Source organism: Semicossyphus pulcher, unplaced genomic scaffold, assembly GCF_022749685.1.
Source record: "Semicossyphus pulcher isolate SPU_LCO1_2020_fin unplaced genomic scaffold, fSemPul1.0.p SCAF_11, whole genome shotgun sequence".
Classification (NCBI taxonomy): Eukaryota; Metazoa; Chordata; class Actinopteri; order Labriformes; family Labridae; genus Semicossyphus; species Semicossyphus pulcher.
Genome location: NW_027211615.1, coordinates 29834478 through 29857580, shown reverse-complemented (window position 1 = coordinate 29857580; position 23103 = coordinate 29834478). Strand labels below are relative to the sequence as shown.

Sequence of the window (23103 nt, the reverse complement as noted above, 5' to 3'; positions counted from 1 at the left end):
GAGTAGCTGTGTGTCGTACCTCTCTGAGGTGGCAGCCAGCGCGCTCTCTGAGCTGCTCATCACGTTGGAGATGATGGTGATGACGGTGGACGCCAACGAGCTGTTGATCTTTGCTACGTTCACCAGCTGCTTCACCTTCGTCACCACTTTAGACACCTGCAGAGTGGGGGGGGGGGGGGGGGGGGGAGGAGGTAGAGGAGGTGAGGGGAGGGAGAAAAGGAGAGAGAGGAGGGTGTAATGGAGAGGAGGAGGAGAGAGAGGGAGAGGAGAGAGAGGAAGGATAGGAAGAGAGGGGAGAAGAGGATAAGGTAGAGGAGAGGAAAAGGAAGAGGAGAGAGGAAGAGGTGGGAGAGGAAGGTAGCAGGAGGAAGAGAGAAGTGAGGAAGAGAAGAGGGGAAGAGAGGTGATCAAGGAAGAGGAGAGTGAGGAGGAGGAGGAGAGAGAGGAAGGGGCGGGAGAGGGAGAGGACTTTATTCACAGATCACAGCGCCTCCTCCTCAGTCTCCTGCTCGGTCAGGTTCTCACCTCATCGTTGGACAGCTCGTTGTTGGTGATGACGGCGAGCTGCACGGCCACCTCGGCTGCGTTCTCTGCACAGGAAACACAGTTTTATTAAGCAGTAGAGAGAGGAGGAGGTGAGGGGAGAGGTGAGGAGGAAACAGAGGAGGGTAAAGTAGGGAGGAGTAGATAAATGGGAGGGGTGAAGAGAGGGGGTCAAGATGGGAGGGAAACAGAAGAGCATAGGAATCAGGAGAGCGGATGAAGGTGTGGTATTTGAGGAGAGGAGAGAGGAAGGGAGGAGCGGGAACGAGACGAGACGAGAGGAGGAAGGAGGAAAGGAATGAAGACGTGAGGATAGAAGGAGCATGGACAGGATTGGGAGAGGAGGAAGGAGGAGTTGAGGAGAGGAGGGGAAGAGGAAACAAAAGGAGAGGCATCAAGGAGAAAAGGGGAACAAGAGGAGAACAAGAAAAAGGAAAGGAGGAGGGAAGAAAATAAAGGACATAGAAAATAAATCTATCTATGTGTCTCCTGCCTCAGAGCGAGATCTGATTGGCTGCTGGCTGTGTGTTACCTGCTGACACCTGGATGGTGTCGATGTCGGTGCAGTTACTGATGTCTGCAGGCGACCAGAAGGAGGAGAAGTTCTGCGGACTGATCATACTGAGGGACAGAGAGAGAGAGAGAGACAGACAGAGAGAGAGAGCATGAAGACAGGAAGTGTTCAAGAGTTCACTTTGATCCTGATGATAACCTGCTGTTTGCCATCAGGTGTAATGTGGAGACGGTGTGAGTAGATACTTCTAAACAGTAACGTTCACACAGATGCTCTGTTTCAGTCACTGACAGGCTCAGACTGTTCTAAGTGTGTGACGTCTTTACAGAGAGGAGCTGTTACCAGGTCCTGGAGGTGCTCTGGTCCTTGTTGGGGAAGCAGGGCAGGTACTGGGTGATGGTGGGTCTGCTCTCAGGCCAGCGGTAGTGGAGCGGGTTCTCCTCCGGACAGTTTTCTATCAGGAACATAAACAGGAGTTATGACTGCATTGCTCTTAAAGTGTTTACAGATGTTTCAGAGACGGTTAACACAGTTTAGTTCCTCACCCACTAATGTGACATGGGTGGAGTCGTGTTGGACCTGCAGGCCGGCCCCCATCAGCCCCTCGGCGCCAGACAGCCGGGCAGACACAGCAGCTTCACCCAGACTCTGATTACTGATGTAATAATAAACCAGCAGCGCCTGGCACACATAGCTGCAGATCAGAGGTCAAAACAAAGTTTAAATAAGCTGCTGAGAGAGCAGAGTCAGAGGTATGATCAGGGTGTGAATGTTTTACCTGGCGGGGTTTCCTCCGCTCAGCACAGCAGGCTGGACGCTGCACAGGGGACAAGTCAGGATTCAGTTTACAACATTTGGGTTAATAGAGAGAGAGTGTGCAAAGTAGGGTTCTGCACCAAAGCACACAATCACTAGACTACATCCTAATCTTAAAACATCAGGAGGTTGTTCTGGAGTAAAGAGATGTTATCTAAAGTTTCAGCATGTGGTCAGAGGCAGATTACAGTTCTTTGAAGCTACTGTTGATGAGGATGTGACGCAGGTCTGACACTGCTGTGTAAGTGTTGTACTTCCCGCCCTTGTTTGTTTAATCAGCTGATTGAAATCTGAGCTGGATTACCTGCTGGAGTCGATGTAGACGGAATGAGTCCAGTTCTGCAATGTTTGATTGAGCTGCAAAAAGAAAACAATTACAGTCATTCCCTCGAATAATACAATAACATTATTGTTCCAGGTTGGTACATGAATGTGGTGTGAACAGTATAATTCTGCTGATGGAGTCGAATCTGTAAAAGAAGTGACACTCTGACTTCAGGGAGTTTTAGAGGGGCTTTTTGTTAACCAGAAACAGATGTGACATCGCTCTCTTTACAGACACCAGACTTCACTGAAAAAAAAAGGCAATTTTACACATTATTTACAGTTCTTACATCGCCTTGATTGGTTAGTTTCTTTGCATTATGGTGTAACTTTGGGGTTACATGAATCTGCTGGAGCCAACAAAATATCTGTGCACCACACAATCACACAAACAAACTAACTGATCAAGGCTGCAGTACACCAGCAGCTCCTGTGCACTGCAAGGTAAAATCCCTGTTTTTATGAATGGAGTCTGGTGTGTGTGCAGAGAGCGATGTAACGTCTGTGTGTGGTTAAAACAATCATCTTCCTCTGTAACAAAAAGGTCTATCTCTGTAGGGATCCTTTCTGTCATGTTGTCACACACTTAGAATAACAATCTGAGCCTGTCAGTGGAAACAACAAGAACTTTTAGTGGACGACCTTTGACCCATCAAGGATTATGTTGCAGCCGTTACAGCCTGTTTCACTGCTGCAGGACGAACACATCGACTGGAGACATTCTACACTTTTAATATATTTAGACCCCAAACATAAACAAACAAACAAAACAGGGTCCAGGAGTAAACCTACCAGAATGAGCAGGGCCCTCCAGTTTTAACCTTTAGATCTCACCTTCATCAATGATGCTCATCGTGTTACAAAAGTACATTAAAAAGTTCAACCACCTCCTACTCCACCGGACATATGACATTGCATAAATCTCCACAGTCAGTGCAGTGTTAGGCTTAGGGCTGCGTAAAGCTGGACTCGTCTTACCCAGAGAGCCACCTCTCGCACCACATCAGTGTGGGTCAGCGCCGAGCTGCCGTCATCCACCACAAAGGAAATCCTGTAGAACAACTTCTCTGCAGAGGAAGATTAGAGGAGAGAGAAACAGAAAATAATACTTCAGTGTCAATTTGTCGCAGCCTGTTTCACACACATAAACTCATTTCTGTGCCACATAGCAGGAGATGAATCGAGCCGTCGGAGTTAATCGAGTTATGTAAAAATCCAATTTTACAGTGTGGAACGATGAGGAGGAATGTGCCGCCTGACAGAGGAGGGAGAGCACTTATCAGGATATTTGGGTGAACGGGATCATTTCAATTGTCACTGAAGCTGCAGGAGAACATGTTTGTGTTACGGCAGCTGTTACAGAGATCCCGTATGAGACCGTGTCATTACATCTGTAAAAGGATTTCACAGTGTGTGAGCGCCTCACACACACAACACACAGATGGAAGAACGTTTGTGATCAGTCTCCTGAAAGGAAAGTAGAGCAACATGTGAGCTGGAGGAGATTAACTCATTACTGGAATCTGTTCTTCTCCCGTTATATTTAATTGTACCTTTTAATCATTTGGTGGCTGAACGAGCTGTCGGTTTGTTCCTGTTTCCTGTCTGTAAAACTGTCCTGTGAAAGCTGGGGTTTACTGTTCAAACGTATTGCTTGTGTTATTTCTCTGTTTTAGAGTTAAATTAAAGATCTGTCGCTCCTCTTAATGCTTTTCATATAAGTTTAAACAGCTCCTGGTTTCCCCTGTAAATGAGCGTGAGTTCTCCAACAGCAGACGCACAGCGTTCTCTAATTAACTGCTTTATTTAAATATCCCTAAAAGAAGCTCTTTCCTCTTTGATCAGGCATTTCAGGGCTCTCGTCTCTCCTGCTATGCTTCACAGTAGCCACTAGATGGCGCCCTGGTATCTATAATTGTTAGTAAATTGTACTAAACGGTCAGAAGACTCCATCAGTTCTGGTGGGAGATCCTGCAGGCTGCTGACCTTTGCTTAAACATCTCTCTGAGGTTTAGGGAGCAGCTGGTCATTGCAAACATTTAGAAATCATTGCAAATGATTTGCACATTATTTCCTGTGTGAGAGTTCACGCAGCGCAGCAGGACGTCTCCACCAAGAAGCTGGATGGACTGAAAACATGAAGAAATCAAGAGTATAAAAAGTGAGGACGGTGGTGTGCGAATACAGAGGAGATAAGGACGGAAAGGAAGTCTTTACACAGGATATCTCATTAATGCACCATGATCAATCTATACTATCTACAAGTACACATCTAAATACTACCACATGGTTGCACAGCTACATTCAGTTTCCCACATTGATCTAAGAATCAGGACGGACCAATCAGCACCTTCCATACTCGAGGATCCCACCTGTTCACCGGATTGACGTCTATTTATCTAGCACTGCAATAAGAGCAAAACGTCTGACGATGGATTAAACAGCTATTCTGATACTACCCAACAAAACCCAACCACCATGAGAGGTTAATCAATCATGTATTCAGTCTTAAATTGCTGTTTTTTTAAATGGAATTTGGCATTATGTGCTAAATGGATATACTGTCTCAAGAACATTCAATATTTTAGTTTCCAATAAAGCAATTACCCACTTTATGGCCAATTGTCTGTGGACACCTTAATGTTATGTACCGTGTGCACTGTGAGTATCTGTAAGTATGAAACCCTGGGTGCTGTCCCGGCTGGGTAGCGGAAGGGTCGGACACATCGTCCTCACAGAATGCAATTTAATTTACAAACTGTGAGCGTTACAGAGAACTTACACGTCTGATTGAACTGACAGAGGTCATGGGAGATATTCTGACAAGGAAATCCAGGTCAAATGTTAGCGCTAACGCTCATTCAGTATATCATGTGCACAGTGTACTCCAAAACTGAGACGCAGTACATTTTATCTTAAAGGAGCCATCTTTGTGCACGGAGGGCTGGTTTCAGGATGAAACAGGAGAGGACCATACTATTCATGAGTGTTGTGGCATTAAGTTTCCTAAAACATGACAGACAGAAGTGACCCAAAGGTAAAATATGAGTACAGAGGTGTCCACGTACTTTTGGCCATATAGTGAAATTCAAAATTAAATTAACAAGTTAACATGAACAGATTTAAGACTTAATACAAGCTACTATGTTTTTTGTAGAGTGACTGCTACTGTCATTACAGATGATTGTTTTTTGATTCTCTACATCTACACTTTTTCTGTTACTGCATAACATACTGTTCCCCGATGACAGTCCACACAGACATGTTAAATGAAAGCGTTGTTTACATTGGCACGGCATCGCGGACTCGGCTGCTAAGTCCACAGATGGAGATCCAGGGGTTGGATGCACTGTGGCCTTTTTGAGGCTGCTATTGCCGCCGCTGCTGGCAGACGTACTGACCGCTGGGAGCGGAGCTGTCGCAGTGGATTTTTTTGTTGTAATATAATGATGAGCACTGACGACCACAGGTGGCGTAGGAGAAGGGTGGCCATCACCCTCACTCTGGTGTGGATTCACAAATACTCCTGAGCTGTGATTGGATACACTTGAGTTTAAAGTCGGCTTTGAAAGGGTTAAATTTGTCTTTGCTGATGTGCCTGCATCTACGCTGAGCTCTGTGGTCTGTTTGCTGCCGGTCGTGTTCCCCTGAGATGCTCCCATACTTCCATTTCCGATCAACGTTGTAGAATTCCCAGCCTTTGTGGTGTTTGTCATTTCAGTTGGCACTGAAGGTGAGTGTTTAGGTGTTAAAACTGGGGTTGAGTTCGACACAGACGTATATTTTAAGCCTGTCGTGTTTGCAGTGTGGTTATCAATCCCAGGAGGTGGGAGCTCCAAAAACCCAGAAATGACGCCTCGACCTGGGACGTTGATAGAAGAGTCGGTGGGGGATCTGAAGGCTGGCGTATTAAGGCCAGAAATGTGCAGGGGGTTGGGAGTAACTGGAGCACCAGTGGGTCGTCCTGAAAGCGCCGAGCTTTGCTGATAACTGTGTTCAAAAGTTGGAAGTGAAGCGGCAGTTTGCACTTCAACAGGGAATGATTGAGAGTTCAGGGTTGCTTCTGGATTCACACTTTCTTTAGGCTGATGTTCTTTGGTCGCATTTAACATTACATGCAGAGTTTTATTATCAGTTGTGTTCACTGCAGAAACGTGCTCTACAGCAGAGGCTTGTTCATGCGCAATGTGTATTTTTGGAACAACGTCCGCAGGGTCAAATACATTAGATAGATCCAACAGTTTACCAGCTACAGTGAGATTGTTTAAGGCTTCAGGCGATGACACCGGCCCATCGACAGAACTTGAAGTACTCCCTGTTCGTGAGTTGTTTGCCAGTTGTGGCCAAATCTCCTCCCCATACTCCTTAGAAGAAGGAAGATGTTTTGAGTGGATGGACTTCAAACTGTCACTGGTGAGTTCGGAGTCTTGGTCAGACGGTAGTGTCTTGCTGACTGTGATAAACTGCTGGATTGACTCCGCTGACTGGCTAACAGGGTCTGTGGCAGATCTCGGGAAGGACTCTAAATTAATGTTCAGGGAGGTTTGGGTTGCGCTGGGCTGGAGGAATCCAGCAGTCTGCCAACTGGGCAACAGGGAGCCAACTTCTACCTCTTCTATGCTGGTGGACAATGCTGGCAATGCCTCCCAGCTGGGGCGGAGAGTAGAGAGAGGGGGGGTGATAAGAGAAGAGAGGGGGAAGGGTGAAAAAGTTTTGTAGGACGAGATCACAGGATGGATGGAGGAAAGTTTGAGAGAGGGAAAAGAGGGCGTGTGGGTTGTGGCAAGAGAAGGAGAAGGCCTAATGGAGGGTGAAAGGAGAGTGAGAGGAAGGTAAACAGAGTGGGATGATTGCTGCTGCAGCCCCACAACTTCAACATGTGCCTCTGCATTGTGTGCGTCGTGCCCTGGCGCCTGACTCTTGTTTAGTTTCTCACTTGCATTAACAAAAAGATAGCCAGGTTGTTCAGTGTTTGTTTCTGTCGCGCCTAAAGCGTGCCTTGAGGTTGTGGGGCCTCGCTTTACACATGGGCTGCTGTGGAGTGTCAGTGTCTCGGTCGTTTCAGTGACAGATGAATTCGACAAAGGGGGCATGGGGTGATTAAATGCCTCATAGCTAGGGAGTCCCTGTGAGCCCCTCGATGTACTGTGAGCACCAGCAGGAGTGTTCGCGATGAATTGGTTATCAGTGTGTAAATGGGGGACAGTTTGCTGCATCCTCCATGGATCTCTGTTAAAGGCCAGGCTGGAAGTGTGTCTGTCCTGTGAATCGAAGGAAGGTGTCTGAGCTAAGGGAAGAGAGTTTTCAACTACAGAATGACGGGAGGGAGAGGAGGAGGACATTGCAGCTTCCTCTCTTAACATCTGCTCACTCACCCTAGCAATTTGCAGCAGGTTGTCAAGGTGATGGGAGAGGACACTCCAAGTTGAAAGGAAGGGATTTGAAGAAGAAGAAGAAGAAATCACTGACAAAGAAGAAGAGTGAAAATGTGGGGATTCATCGTTAATTGCCTGGAGCAGAGCAGGGGTGCGTTCAGAGGCCCAAATGCCAGCTGTTGGTCGAGATGTGAAGCCTTGGTCGGACTCATCCGGCAAACTATACATGTTGTTTAAACCTCTATGGTCAGAATGAACCAAGAACTGACTTACTGACAAACTGGCTGCGTGAGAAGAAGGCCACAAAACCACAGATGAACCCAACTCGGGGTCAAGCACCGTTAACTGTGACAGATCTGTCTCTGTTTGAGGGGGTAACTCTGGAGTGAGCACCGCAGACATGGATGCCAGATTCCCTAGAGACGATCTTGAGGGATTTGGCTCAATTTGAATAAGAGGGTCGTCTGAATGGACAAATTGACCTGATAGGGCATCAAGGAGCTGCTTGCCCTCTGAGTCAGGCAATCGACTTTTAAAAGAGGCTGATATATTCTTAGAGGGCTCTTCAGCAGAAAGTAACACTGCAACATCAACAACTGGCATCAGAGATTCAGCAGGGGGTTTAGAATTGAGAGAAAGGGACAAGGAGGACGATGTGTCAACCCTCGTCACCACAAAGTCCCTTTGAAGGTTTGAGGAAAAAGACGGTGATGACAACACTGAAGGCTGAAAGTTCCCGCTAACTTTATCTGACTCTGGAACGTGAGCAGATTCACCAACACCGTCTGTTTCTGAAAGCCTGCGCTCTGCCTGCTGGGAAGACGAGGGTAGGAAAAGGGAGGGCTGCTGACGAGTAGAAGTGGGTGGAAGAGAAATGGTGGACCAGAGGGAGGGGGAGAATGAAATTTGTAATGTAACAGGGGAGACAGATGAAGAAGCAGATAGAGAAATGGCATATGAGGAGGTGAAGAGAGAAGATGCGGACACAACGGGAGGAGGGGGGGTAAGGGGAATAGGAGGTTGTGGGGCAGATGAGGGGAAAGGACGAATATGAGGAGGGAACGCATGGAGCTTTAGAGAAAGTGAGGAATGATAGTCTTCCTTCTGTGGCAAGAAGGAAGAAGAGATCTGTTTGTGGAAAATCTCCTCTCTAAAGAAAGCCGAGGAGCTTAGCTGTACCATGGGCAAAGAAGGTGTTGGCTGTATAGCGAGAAGGAATGAAAGGGAGGGAATAAGCAGAAATGGTGTTGGCCGCAAGGTTGATGTTTCTATTTTTGGAGTAACGACTTGTGTGTGGGAAATTTCCTCTTGCTTTTGTCCACTTGAACCAGTGTTATTTGGATACCTGCGGTGGATTCGATCTACTGTCAGAGTCTGAGAAACCGGAGTCTGAGATCTGCTGGTAAAGGTAAATGTTTCTAGCATGAATCTGTCGTCTGGGTGAGTTTGAGCGAGCATGCTACCTGCTGCTAAGCCACCCATTAAGGCTTCTGAATGATCATGTGTTTGGGCATGCTCAGCAGCAGACAGTGGGTGTGTAAGGGGAGGAAAAGCAACATCTGATCTGTTGAACGACTCTTTGTCTTTGCTGATGAAGACTGGCTGCACTGTGGCGGGTTCATCCAAGGAGTAGGCAGCATCAAAGTCATACAAGCTGAACGAACCACTCTCTTCTGTGAGCTCAGTTAAATCAAACACAAAGGACTCCGACCCCGATGAGTACTCATCATCCAGTGGTTCCGCAGGATCCGTCCACTTATCGACTGTGTGATTCTCTACCCCTCTCATGCTCAGTGACCACTGTGGCGCCACAGGTTTGTTCTTCCTGTTGCTCAGCATTGATGATGGCGACAACACAGATGATGAAGATGAGGAGGATTCCTTTGTATCTAATGCCTCGTCTCTATGTTGCCACGGAGTAGATTCCCGGGACAAAAGTCCAATCCCTGATTCAGGAAGGACCTTTAAGTCTTCAGTTGTTGCAGAGACGTCCTTTTTGGAGATTGGTTGGTGTGAAAAGTTTGGTGGTGTTGTCGCTTTGTGCAGTGCATATTCCAACACATGAGTCACGTTACTCAAATCAGCTGCATGTGTGTAGCCAACTGTGCGATTCAATCCACTTGTCTGAGTTGTGGATGTTGGTCTTCCTGTGGATTTGAGTTCAGTTGGCTGTGCCACTGGCTTTGTGATGTAAAGCACTGGCCTGGGTGGAGCCCGAGTGGCAGCTGGGCGTCTTCCTCCGGTCTGCCTCTTTCTACCCTTTGAGATTAGAGGGGTGGAGATGTACCCGAGGGAGGTCTTGGAGGTGCGATGGCCCCGGGGCCTGTGGAAGGGGGCTGGAGGTCTGGGGTTAGAGGGCTGAGGTAAAGCTGGGGGCCTTGGGGCTGGAGCTAAGAGTCTGGGTTTGGATGCTGGAACGGGGAGACTTGGGGCTTTGATTGGAGGAAGGGGGTGACGGGATTCGATGGACCTACGACGCCTTAGCCTTCTGATATGTGGAGCTGGACCAGCAGCCAGAGGCTTGGACCGGGAAGCAAGGCGTTCCTGCTTCTGGAGAGTAACTACAGCAGCAGGAGCAGGACTGGCAGGAGCTTTGGTTGGAGCTTTCAGGGCAGGCTCCTTCGCTGTCATTAAACCAGATGCCATATTGGTGAAAAAGCAGGTTACAGATGATAAATTGAAGCAATAAAAAGCATTTGCAAGCAAAAAACGCAAAGCAGAAGTAAACACAAAGGAAATGAAGAAGCACTTTTTACATCAGATGAGTAATCCCAAACTGTTCCTCGATTATAATTAAACCTATTTTCTTTGATAATTAAAGGAAAGATGCAATTATAGTAAAAGAAGCCACACAAGAAAGAATCACAAGCATGAAAGATGAGATAAAACATGAGAGATTGTGTTTAATGTACCCTGTCAAAGGAAACCACACCAGAGGAGTGTTTGAGTGATGAAGATAGGTCGGAGTCCATTGTTAGTACCACAACAAGGCTTAGCAGCAAGCAGGCTAATCATGATCAAACAAAAAGACTGAACACATTAGACTAACCAAGCCAGTGACAGAGAACAAAATACGATCCAGTAAAGTTTGATTTAATGTTTATGTTTAACAAATCAAATCTCTGATGATTAAAGTGTAAATCTGAAACACAATCAATGTAGAGGAACAATGACGACAGGAGAGACAGCACAAAGTACAAACCTTGATTGCTACTAATTAAAATGTGTCTCTTACCCCTAGAGGAAGCAGCAGTAACAGCTATGTTAGTGGGTGGTTGATTAGTAGTTACTAGCAACAGCAGAGGAGTTCCTGGAACTGTTTGTGGAAGCGAAAGACAGAATAAGACAGACTGCAAAATAATCAGTTGTTCAATCACTCTAAGATTAAAACAAACCCTTGAAACACGAAGAAAGCTGCCATGGAAAAAACAACACAATTTCTCTAGACGTAGATAAGTCTTAATCAAGATGAGTAAAGCGATCATTCTTTGAGTAATTAAAAAACGAATGGTTTTTGTCATAAGGTAAAAACAATGATCATAACAGAAATAAATTAAAAGTGTTTTGATTAAATATGTTTTATTAAAACTGCCTGTGCTCATAGCAGCGTTACATGTTTGCTATGTAAAGCTATACAATCTAACCTGTGTGTTCACTTTGGTATTGTTGCTCTTACCATGCGTCGTAGGGTTAGTAGCTGGGAGGTTAGTGGTAGCAGATGAAACAATTGGCGTGCTGCTGGTTGTCTGTTGGGCTAAAGGGGAAGTAAGCAATCACAGAGTATCAGTCAGTTTATTGGACACGTGACGAAGTATTATATGCACCAATCTGTGCACAGATTCTTATAAGAAACACTTCCAGTGGAATGGGACATTTATCTGACTACAACCTGCAAACACTTGTAAACACAGCTACGGTACATTGTGGGGACTGCAAGTTTCATGATGGGAACATCAGCCTGATACACAACTCCACTATGGAGACATCAAGCAACAAACACAGACACGTCGCGAGGAAATAAGCCAGCGCCATTGTGTGGGCTACAACCTGCAAACACAGCTTTACGGGGGGGGCTACCACCTCTAAAAACTACACGCTACTGTGTGGTGAAGTAAATCAAAGACGCTGATAAATCGTGGCAACATGAATAGTGACAACATGGGGACACCAGCCGACAAACAGCTGCTACATTAGCTCAAATCAAGTTTGAGTGCCACGTTAGCATGAGGCTCAAAGTAGCAAATTAATTGTTTTAGCGCTGGTAGAGAAAGTCATAACTACAACTAGGATGTTGACTTGACCACGTGTGTGATAACATTAACAAGTAAGCAAGTAACAATACAAACAAAAGTAATGTAAGTTATAAATGACATAAGTAGACTAAATCAGAGCCTCGATTTGCAACGTTAGCCGGTGACATTGTTCAGAGATGGTTAGCATGGTCTTACCATGAGCTGTACTGCTGGCTGAAGCAACGTTAGTGGCAGGAGATGCAGGGCTAGCAGCACTGGTGGTGATGGTGATGGTAGTGGCAGGCATAACTGATTAGCAGAATGAGTCAGCATGTCGTCAACATAAAGCAAAGAACCACACTGTGTTAATAAGAGACGTTCCAAGCCTGTTGGCTCGCAGGACAAATCCCAAAAGTCTTTCTTGATTCAGCACAAAGACACGTTCATCAAAGCCTTTTGACATTCGGCGCACAGACTGGGTTTCCCACAAGCATCGTGCTGTCACAGGGTCGGTTTGGACTGAGGTCCCCGTACCTGTTTCTGGGACGACCTGAGGCTAAGGCCAAAGACTGAAGACTTTCCTAGTTGAGTAGTAGTCATTAGTTAGGCCATTAGTTGTTCGGTTGTTTATTTGATTTCATCATTATAACTGACACGAGTGTTATTAATGTTTTTATTACATTATGTGTAACGGCTTCTTTTGCATCATTTCTTCAATCTTGTTCTCCTTTGACACAAACTCCAACTGTAGAATGTAATATAAAGCTCTTGGCTCAACTCCTGTTTCTACATGTAACAAAAGAAACTAAATGAATGAACTGATGTATATTAATTTAATTATCTAAACACTATGCACCTTGATGGGCTCTGGAAAACCAGAGCTGAGACAGGGCAGAGGCATTCTTATCACTGTGCCATCCAAAAGACAAAAGCCGTCATAATTAGCCTCAAAAATATAGATTATAAAAGATCGGCAGCCGACCGTTGATGGTCTTCACCAATTTCTGAAGGGTTTCTAATCCCGAATAAGAATAAAAGTTCCTATTTGCACGGTGAGTCATGATGCTCATGGCAAACCACAAAGCAGCAAAGCAGGTGAAGCCTTACCAGAGGAGGAGGAGCTGGTTGTGCTGCTGGTTGTGGCGGTACTCATGGTTGGGGTTAGTGGCATGCTATTGGTAGGGATGGTGGATGGAGATGGAGTGATGGAAGGGAGAACTGGAGATGACAAATCAAAGGATACAGCAACACGAGAGGGGCCATACAAGGAAAACAAAATGGTTTGAATGACAGTGCATGTGAGCTGTACCCGCCTCTGTTTGGGGCATTTATAACTTTTTATATTCTAAAGGATCAGACCACGTGTTGGTTGAGCTGCACGTTTAACATCCCACTGTGAACTGTGCTGTGTGAGAACAAAAGATCCTTATTACCCTAATCAAAGAACAAGAGCTGCTTTTCATAAATTCCTGGGAACATTCCTTCACCAACAGAAAGGTTAATTAACTAATGAAAAGATTCGAAGAACTCGTTCCTTAATGCAGCGCTAGATAATATTTATCTAGTCTCAGTCGTCCTGAGTGGAACACGTTCATCCCCACCAACTCATCAGAGCAGAATCACCTGAGTCTTCTCCCATGTACATAATGAATAATAGAGTGAACAAATGAATTATAGAGTGAAAAGTAAAATAGCTCCAAGCAGTTTTTCATGGGTCCTTGAAAGGTCAAACAATGCAAAACTTCTTCTTCAGGGGATTCAGATTTTTATGAGGGAAGAAAAACATAAAGGATAATTGTGTTTGGGTAATGAACTGTAGACGACTTCCTTCAGAAGACGTCTGCCCTACGTCCAGGTGAAAAAGAAGGAAAGGGGAGTCAAAGGATGGAGGAAGGGCGAGGATGAGGGTGGCTTACCGTCAGCGTTGGCATTAGTAGCATGGATGGTGTTAGTGGAGTCAGTGGATGAAGTGGCAGGAGAGGAAGCTGGCGGTAGTGACAGAGAGAGAGAGAAGAGAAGCAGAGGATGATGAATGGTTGTGAAGCTGCATTGTTTGTAAGTTGTCCAAATTCTTCATTAATGATGCAAAAGGGTCGGCCAAACAAATACCAGTCATTGTTAGCCCACTTAACTTTACAACAGGAATGAAGCAATGTGTCTTACATCCAAGGCAGGAACGAAAGGATCATCCTGCAGCTTATTCTGGACAGAAAATATGTAACATGTCGGAGACACTCACCGCTGAACGATGCTCGCAGGCCATCTTTATGTCAGCAACATACCAACAGCAAATGTAGCTGTGCCTTAAATATAGAGTAACAAACATCATCTCTGAGGCTGTTCTCACTCTTCTTCATTAAAAGAACAAAAAGCAGTGTGCCATAATCTGCCGCTTAATGTTGGATGTCTTCTGGACACCTGTCGCGTCTGCTTGAGACACCAACAGCCTTCAGCTGAGTCCACAGTAAACCTTATTAGACACGCTCTGGACGTCGAGCGTGTGGGAGGTCAGGTGAAGTAGCAGAGAGAGAGATGAAGCCAGCTCGGCGATCAGGGGCGATGAATGGGTCAAATAATGCGGGACTTTAACCGACAAAGCCTGGGTCATGTGTAAAAGAAAGGTCGAGGCCTTCTCTATAACGTGTTTAACTTAAAAACAAAAACTTAAAACAGGTGGTAGGGCGCCTTCGCATGGACACGACCTGGTGCGTCTGTGTGAGGGAGGCGGTCAGTCAGAACTGTTAAGATGTGTTCGGCGAGAATGAAGTGAAGACAATCTTAACTGCCCATCAAACTTTATTCTGCGGCATTAATCCTGTGTTAGCAGAAGCCAGAGGCAGCAGGAACATGTCACCTGCCTGTTTCGTAGACATGTCGGATCCTTTCGATCCACCTCTCTGCTGTTTTTTATCCACTTACATTCTCATTCAAAAAGAGCTTCCTGCTCCTGAGTTGTTCCCCCTTGATAAAGGATTTGTTTGCTGAAGCACACCTTTACTCACCAGGGATTCATGTGTCCTGTTGGCCCAGAGGTTATTAAGCCAGCAATGCAATTATAAAAGACCAGGACCCTGACTTCCTTCCAGCTCCGGGGACGCTGCTCTTTCAATGACCTTGCAGTCCAGACGTGACCGATCTGGTTTAAGTATTTAACGTGTAACCCTTTGAGTGCTCTCCCATGGCCTGCTGACCTGCCTGGGCTGCAGTAGTCATTTATATTCTTCTGGAGCTTAATTGGCTCGACTCGTTTCCTCTCACAGCACGATCCCACAAAATCTGACCTTTAGAAAAATGTCCCTCTGAGGCCGCCGTAGCTCAGGATAGTGTGAGAACTGACATTTAGGGAGTCGGCTTGGGTCAGGTCAGCAGCTGGCCCCCAGCTACTGTTCTGACCAATTGCAACAAGTTAGTTCCAGATCACATGACCTCATGGATCAATGCTGATTGGCTGGAGTCAGATTTTCTTTAGGTTATGATTTGAGCATGAGAGCGCTGCAGCTTTAATGGCTTTGGCAGATGAACAACACCCTGGAGGGGTTTTGTCTATGAGCGCTCCGTCACGTATGTTCCTCTCAGGACACGGACGGGTCGTTAAGGAGAATGTCATTAACAGAGCAGAGCCCAGGTGATCAGGTGAGTCCTTTGTTTTCAGAGAGGGAGCAGCACAGGTTCATTCTTATTCTGCTGCAACCTTTCTACACTTTTTTCTCAGCATCATCCCTCGACAAACTTGATTGAGATTCGTGTCCTTGTTTGACTTCTTCACTTCAGTTTTCTTCTGAAGCCAAATCAATTTTCTTTTTGAGCCAAATCATGAATCAAAGAGCCTGACACAAAGTGGGTCCACAAAGAACACACCTTCTTCTTCATGCTTTTCCAGCCAAATGTTTTCATGAGCATCTTCACTTTGGTTTGTTTGTGTCCTCTCCTTCTGCAATGGTTTAACAGCACCAGCTGGAGAACAGCGCTGCGTTCGTGAGGAGCTGATGGAAACGCACATCATTTAAAGTTTCTCACCGTTTACTGGAAGTTCTGACACAATGTACTCGACACTTAGATAAGAAGACACGCGGCTCTTGATTGATCCATCTTTTATGTCTCCAAACAATCAGCTAATTCTTCAGTTAACAATAAATGCTCAATAATAATAACAATAAAAGATTTCTTCTTTTTCTGTGTAATAATCTTTTCTTTCTCGTGTCTCCTTCTCCTTCAGCTTTCAAACACACCATCCTCCTCTCTGCTTCTCTTAGAACTCGAACCTTAAATCCTTTCACTTGTCCCGATAAGTCTGACAGCATTTGGGGAAGCTCAGAGCCTGAAACTTGTTCGGCGCTCCGGGGAACGTGGAGATCGTCTGAACCGAACCCGAGTCTGGTTCAGGTTGGAACATTTCCCTGCATGACCCTGCAGCTGGCCCTGTGGCGCTGGCGGAGGTGCGGCAGGCAGCAATGCCCTGCAGGTAAATACAACGTGTGCTTCCATCTCTGAACAAGACATCCAAAAATCCATTTCTAGTGTTAAACAGCTCTCGGGGTTTCTGGAACCTTCTGTGGCGTTGGGACTTCCTTAACAAGGCACAGAGAGAGCAGAGGGTGGTGGATGGAAGTGATGATGCCGAGGGTGTGAGGTTCATTCCCTCGTGGTTCACCTCGGGGTAAGGAGATCCATTCTTTGTGAAGAACTCAAAGTACAAAAACTGCCCGAGTTCATTTCACATTTGACATCAGTGTGTGAGCTCACGGAAGCTAAAGGTGTTCAGATAACAGCTGGAAATCAGAAGGTTGATGTTGAAAACTTCCTCAGCTCGGCTTAGACGCTCAGGAAAGTCAAAGTAATAAATCTAATTCTGAAACCCTGCGCGGCTGGATTTTAATCCATCCCAAAGTGATGTAAGACGACAGAGTTTTAGGAAACAATTATATGTTCATGAAATTTTTAACAGTCTGCAGCACTGATGGCGGATGGATAAGGCATACATGTAAGAAGAGAAACTGTCTGGGAAAAGAGTTCCTGCCAGTCGGTTCCCTGTAGGTATCGATACTCAGATCAAAAGACGTCTAGACGTCTAAAGATTTGTTTGAACAGTTAAAGTTTAATAGGATGGTTCGAACATCAAACAAGCTGGATTTTGCTCACATGAGAGAGAGCATCATTTCTGCTCCATCAGAAAATAAAAACCAATCAGAACTCTAGAGAAGATCAACAAACACACCAGGTTCAGGAAAGTGCTGCACGACCAACAAGCATCGCCTGGTGCCATAAATGATGAAGAAAACATGGAAGTGATACAGCTGCAGTTCCTCTGGTGTCCACTTGAGGCTGTCTCCAGCAGTGAGTCAGTCCCCATAGAGCCCCATGTTAAACTTTAGAGCAGAAATAAACATGTTTACAGCCTGGTACAAAAAACAGTTTGGGTCTCTATAGCTCATTTCTCTCTTCATGACAACTGTACGGGGAGAATCTTTATACAGCTCGCCTGTTTACATTATATTAAGGCTTACAGTGATGCAGCATTAGGGGCGTGGCCTCTTTGAGTGACAGGTTGAGTCTTTGAATCTACCTGGTGCAGTTCATTTCGTTCAACCTGCTCAACATCAATAAGCTCTCTTCGCCTTTTAAGTCTCATCCATAAACAACTCTTGTGAGTTATAAGCACAAAAAGTTATTAATCATCAAATTCGATAGCTAACCTCTCGCTCCTCTCAAGCTCCACCCTCACGTTCAAATAAGGTCGCTTCTGGCTCCAGAAAACAAGATGGCCAAGTCCAAAATGCCAAACTCAGTGTTTTGAAACGATAACATTTTCTATATGACTTGATCAAATTTATAAATATGTTTGTTCAACTCCCTGGAAGTAAAAACACATTTTTCAGGAGGACCTCAGACATCGTGCTTACACCTGAAACAAGTTCACACCACACACAGAAACCAACATGTCTGAACGTGTTTGGATCTGAAAATCATTTCTGTGATTACAGCTGCTCACAAGGTATTTCAGGAAGGAGCAGACGTTTGACAAACAGTGTCGACCATGAAGGTGTGTTAAGTGTCCTACCTGGGCAGCCCAGTCCAGGGGAGTCACAGCTGGTGGTGAGGGGTGTGTTGCTGGGCGGGGAGACACCTTTAGGAGGGGAGGGAAGATTAAAACAAACAGGTTAATCAGTTAGAATGATCAGTTGAGGTATAATTAAACCGTTAAAGGGACACAGATTAAAATCCACTCGTTTAAATGCATAAATTACATTAATTTGATGCGTTCGGAGGAAACTGCAGCTCAGGTTAGTTCTATCCTGTTTTTATAAATGGTACAATCAGTTTCCATCCATCCATCTATCATCTATTCCACTTATCCACTGAGGGTCGTAGCAGGCTGAAAGTATCCCAGCATGCATTGCAGAAGAGGTGGGTTCAGCCCTGTATAAAAGTAAAGTTCTCTGGATGAACATTTGGCACTGAGGAAACTTTCTCACACTTATTTTTTAATAACGTGCAGTTTTTCGAATCAATAACCGTCTGTGGGCTGTGGTGGGACTCGGACTGGCTTCCTGCACGGATCAGATTCCTGATGTTTTATTTCAGGGACAGTCTGTCTGACCAACTGTGCGCCTACAGCAGCCAAAACCCTGCGCTCCTCGAGCACTGTGGACATTTGAAATGTAATCCTGCGCCCGGCTCCGGCCCACACATACTGAATATTCACAGGCCTTCAGAGAGAGTGGGAGAACAGGCAGGCCGTGAAAGCAGAGACTTTGTTCAGTCGCACACACACACACACACACACACACACACACACACACATACACACACACACACACACACACACACACACACACACAGGAATTCAGTGATGGCGGACGGCATGTGGATCAAACGAGGTGAGAAAGGCGGAGGATTGTGCCCCGTCATGATCCACCTCTCTTTTTTCCTCCGTGTCTTGTTCTTTGTCTCCTCTTCTTTCCCTCCTCTCCTTCGTACCTCCCTTCCTCTCCTGGCCGAAGCTCTTTTGACCTTCTGACATCCTGACCTCTTTGTGTCTTTCCTCCGTGTGCTGCGTGAAATAAACGGTGATGGAATTTGTGACTACTTGTGGGAGTAGCTTGGGTTGGCAGTCTTTTGTACTTATTAGTGCACACCTCGGGTAATAACAGCCCGACGGTTTGTTTGAGCCCAAAGATCTTTTTACTCAACAACCAAACACAACCACTTCACTAAACCAAACTAAACTTGCAGTTTCACAAAGTAGTGACTGAAGGATAATCAAGATAAGCACCTGAATGTATTTTATTCAATAAGGACAAAGTTAGAAACATATCCTCATCAGAGAGCAGTAAACTGATGTGCTGAGCAGTTTGTTTGCTGCTGTTGCTAATTCTGAACTCTTGATCCAGGTTGGTGTAAATAACATAAAACCACAATAACATACAGAAGCATGATATACTTGTGAGTGACGTAGTTCTGCTTTCATGTTACACAGCAAATAGAAGTCAACATTAACGATCAACAACAGGTTACTTTTTGCTCCACCCACAACTGAACTGAAACCGGACTTTTGTTGCCTAGCAACACAAACATCCTCCTGCACTCTGCGTCTACAGGTGCCCACAGACCAGGAGCCGAGTGCACCAGCTGGGCGTAGGAAGGTAGGTTTCATTTCTCACGTCCGACTTAGCTACGACCGACTTCTCCATTCAAATCCACACCGAGTGCAGCGAGCCGAACTGACACCGGCTGTAGCTGCGCCCGGTCACATGATGTGCGTGAACACTCGAAAAGCGGCAACTGTTACCAAGCAACACACGTCTCCACTCGCTCACTTCTCTCATCAAATGATCGACAGAAGATGTGGATAACAAAACAAGGAAAGAGAAATACGTTTTGTTAGTTCCCGAGCTGTCGGTCTTTTATTCACTGTTATTGTTGCCCCGTCTTTATGTAACAAGCGAACATGTGGACGGACCTCTGAAAGATTTGAAATCTAAACATAAATGATGAAAGCGCTCAGATCCTCGTAGATGGTTTGACTGCGTGACTTTGTGCTGCCACCCGACACATCACAGACCTGTGTAAAGATGTGTGTGTCCTGACTGGAGACCAGCACACTCATACAAACTGAGTGTGTCTCCTTTATACTGGAACAGACCTGGGTCATTGTGTCAAAGCTGTGCACTGATTTCCATCGTGGTGATTCCATACCATCTACTGATTGTTATAAATGTTCATGAGACCGCTCTTCATCTCCTTCACTCCCATCCTCTTCCTCCCCTGGTGTTCCCTCCGGCCTGCCCCTCTCCTCGGTTATCTTCCTCCGTGCAGCATGCTGTGATTAGACGGAGTGAATGCTGCTTTGTGCTGCTCTGCTGAGCTCTAAAACAGGACAAAGTGTTGGCTGGGATGGAGGCAGATAAAGAAAAGTATTTAATAAAGAGCTGTAAATAATCTAATCACTCAGCAGCAGGTGGCAGAGTTAAACTCGCTGTTTAAATGTGCAGGAGAGACGCGCACGTTTCAGTGCGTTTACTGGTATTTTTGCTCAATTTGCTCATCACTCAGAGCAGTGATGTTGTGTCAGAGTGTAAACATACAGTAATGGCACATTTTCTTTTCAGTCTCAGTACGAACATTATTTCCTGCCAGCGTGTCTCTTTGTCAGCGTGTCAGCGCGCTGACAGCAGCTGATGAGCTCTAACTCGTGTCCCAGCAGTCGGACCATTGTTCTCTGTCATTACTGCAGCAGCATAGTTATTATCCACAGCGAGCGGAGCTGGTGCAGTTATATTATTATACTTATGTTGTATTAAGTTACTTTTTCATGTTAAGTAATCGCTGACACTTTAACCAACATGCAGTTTATGAAGCGTTTCCATTTGTTGCTTCTGACACTCAGTGAAGGTTTGGACGTTAGCGGGAGCAGGATTGTCTCTTTGTGATCTGCAAAGGTCATGGATGAGCTGAAGCATCGACTCTACCGTCTCTGCTTCGCCTCGTTTACGGCCCATAATCTGTAACTCTGCAGCCTGATAACAGGACTGACAGACGCAGTATAACCTTTACAGCTCTTTATGATGCTAACAGTCTGACAGTGAACTGGGCAGAGGCAGACAGTATTAGGTACAGCTGTTTCCATGACAACAATACAACACAGGCTCTTAGTCCCACCACTGTTGCGGAGCTGTGTTTAGCTGCAGATGATTCTTCACATGTGAAGTCGAGCTCTTCACAGCTGACGAGCACTTCTCCTCCACACACAGCTTACATTTCACCGTCATGTTGTTCTCGTCCCTTTCACCCAAACATTCAGAATCATGTGAATATTTACACAAAGTAAACGCTGTCCTCTCTGACAGCTCGCTAGCTGAGTTAGCTAGCTACGCATGCGCACTGACACAGCTGTGTTTACCTTCTGCAGGTACGCAGCGACCTGCCAAGAAGGAGGAGAGAAACAGAAACAGAGCTTCAGGGAGTTTCTGTTTCTGTGGAGACAAAAGGAAAAGTTTATTTGATTTATTAAATGTCCACTAACGCGTTCTGTAACTCAAAGCAATCAGAGTAATCGCATGTTTTACCATCCAGTTTACTTTGTCCCAAAACAATAAAATAATCACCTTTAAGCTGACTGAACTTCCACAGCGAGAGACGAGACGTGTGTCTAACAAGGTAACCGTCTGTTACAAACTGCTAAAGCCTCATCCTGTAACATGCTGAAGGTCAATTTCATTAGGTTGCTTGGTGTTGCACCTTTAACAGTTTAAAATGATCAAGTTAGAAATGAGTAAAGTCAGTGGTTGGTTTGGAAGACAGACAGTCCATGTTTCCCCTCGGGCGTCCATAAGAGATGAAAGACGACCTCACACAGGAAACACACACACGTAAAGACTCACAAGGTACAGAAGTAAAACCCAGTTTACTCTAATAAAGCATGGACCCATATACATACATATAACACACACACACACAGCGCTCTGCAGGCGCCTGGCGACAGCCCTCTCTCTCTGCTCCATCAGCAGCAGCCTCATTACTGAGCACAGAGGAACATCAAACAGCTTCAGACGTACAGGAGGCTCGTAAAGAGGAAACAACTCTACAGGGTAAACAACACGAAGGATGGATGGATGATGGATGGATGATGGATGGATGGATGGATGATGGATGGATGGATGATGGATGGATGGATGGATGGATGGATGATGGATGATGGATGATGGATGATGGATGGATGGATGATGGATGGATGGATGGATGGATGGATGGATGATGGATGGATGATGGATGATGGATGATGGATGATGGATGGATGGATGGATGATGGATGGATGGAGTTTTGCCCCAGGACTCAGAAACAACATGCCCTCTTTATCTCCAGTCTGATGAACAGCCAAACTTGAGTTTGTATAAATGTATTTCCTGTCGTGTCGTTTGTTTTCCTCCCGGTATAATCGTCCCCAGCGTGCCACCATGTGCCTCTCGCTCACAGCCCAGCAGAGAGCGATTCTGATCACTGAGATCTTTAAAGAAACACGTGTGAGCAGCACAAAGCAACATTTATCTAACCCTGCTAGAAAACCTCCGAGCTCAGAGAGAGATATAAAACTCAGCGAGCAGCTATAAACCTTCCATTAATGAACAATGGAGAGAGTGTGTGCACTCCCTGTCAAACAGCGCTGTCTTCACATGTGACCTCACCTCTGAGGTCTAATCCTTCCTGTAAACTCTGTAAACCTGCACGTAAACACTGAAACACAACATGTCACTCAGACGGTCCCCAAAGTGCCGCCACGTCTCCGCCCTGCTGCGGATAACTGTGGAGGTCCTGTCTGTGACCGTCCTGTGAACCTTCTGCACACACCGACACAGGAACCTGCAGACTGCTGTAGCATCCCATCACTTTAATGTGTGAACGTTGAGTCAATACATTAACTTCTGTTTGCTAACGAGTCCTCTGTGTCAGATTCCTGCTGCTGCAATGAGCCCGCTTCTCCTCAGGGATCAATTAAGCCAACATCATCTGTATTTATTACTCATGAATCAGTGCTGCTGTGAACACCTGGAGAACCAAGCGAGTCACGATTTGTACAGGACATTTAGATCAGAAAAGAATGTAAAGCAGTTCCTCTAAAGATCCGAGAGCCCACGCTCTCATCTCTAACAGTGTCTGAGCTCTTCAGCAGAGTCTGTGTGATGAAGCAGCCCGACACAGCTGTGAATCAGCTGCAGCTCTCCGTCATGCAGCCGCTGACAGACCTGCTCACAGGACTCTGTGATAGGACATTTATTTACTTGTGTGTTAAACTGCTAAAAA

The 23103-nt window shown here is 45.7% G+C and overlaps 1 protein-coding gene across 3 annotated transcripts in view; it reads right to left on the bottom strand.

The window, feature by feature from the left end:
- Nucleotides 1-23103, bottom strand: part of adgrg6 (adhesion G protein-coupled receptor G6) — a 77485-nt gene that overhangs the window by 23692 nt on the left and 30690 nt on the right. For 2 of the 3 annotated variants that reach the window (XM_069657418.1, XM_069657420.1), the window contains exons 7-15: nt 17863-17928; nt 3176-3264; nt 2178-2230; nt 1836-1874; nt 1603-1751; nt 1400-1511; nt 1076-1164; nt 526-590; nt 20-156 (exon numbers count right to left, since the gene is read on the bottom strand). In XM_069657418.1, coding sequence (XP_069513519.1) covers nt 20-156; nt 526-590; nt 1076-1164; nt 1400-1511; nt 1603-1751; nt 1836-1874; nt 2178-2230; nt 3176-3264; nt 17863-17928 — 799 coding nt within the window. The remainder of the gene's footprint in view (nt 1-19; nt 157-525; nt 591-1075; nt 1165-1399; nt 1512-1602; nt 1752-1835; nt 1875-2177; nt 2231-3175; nt 3265-17862; nt 17929-23103) is intronic. The other variant, XM_069657419.1, reaches the window with a different exon arrangement.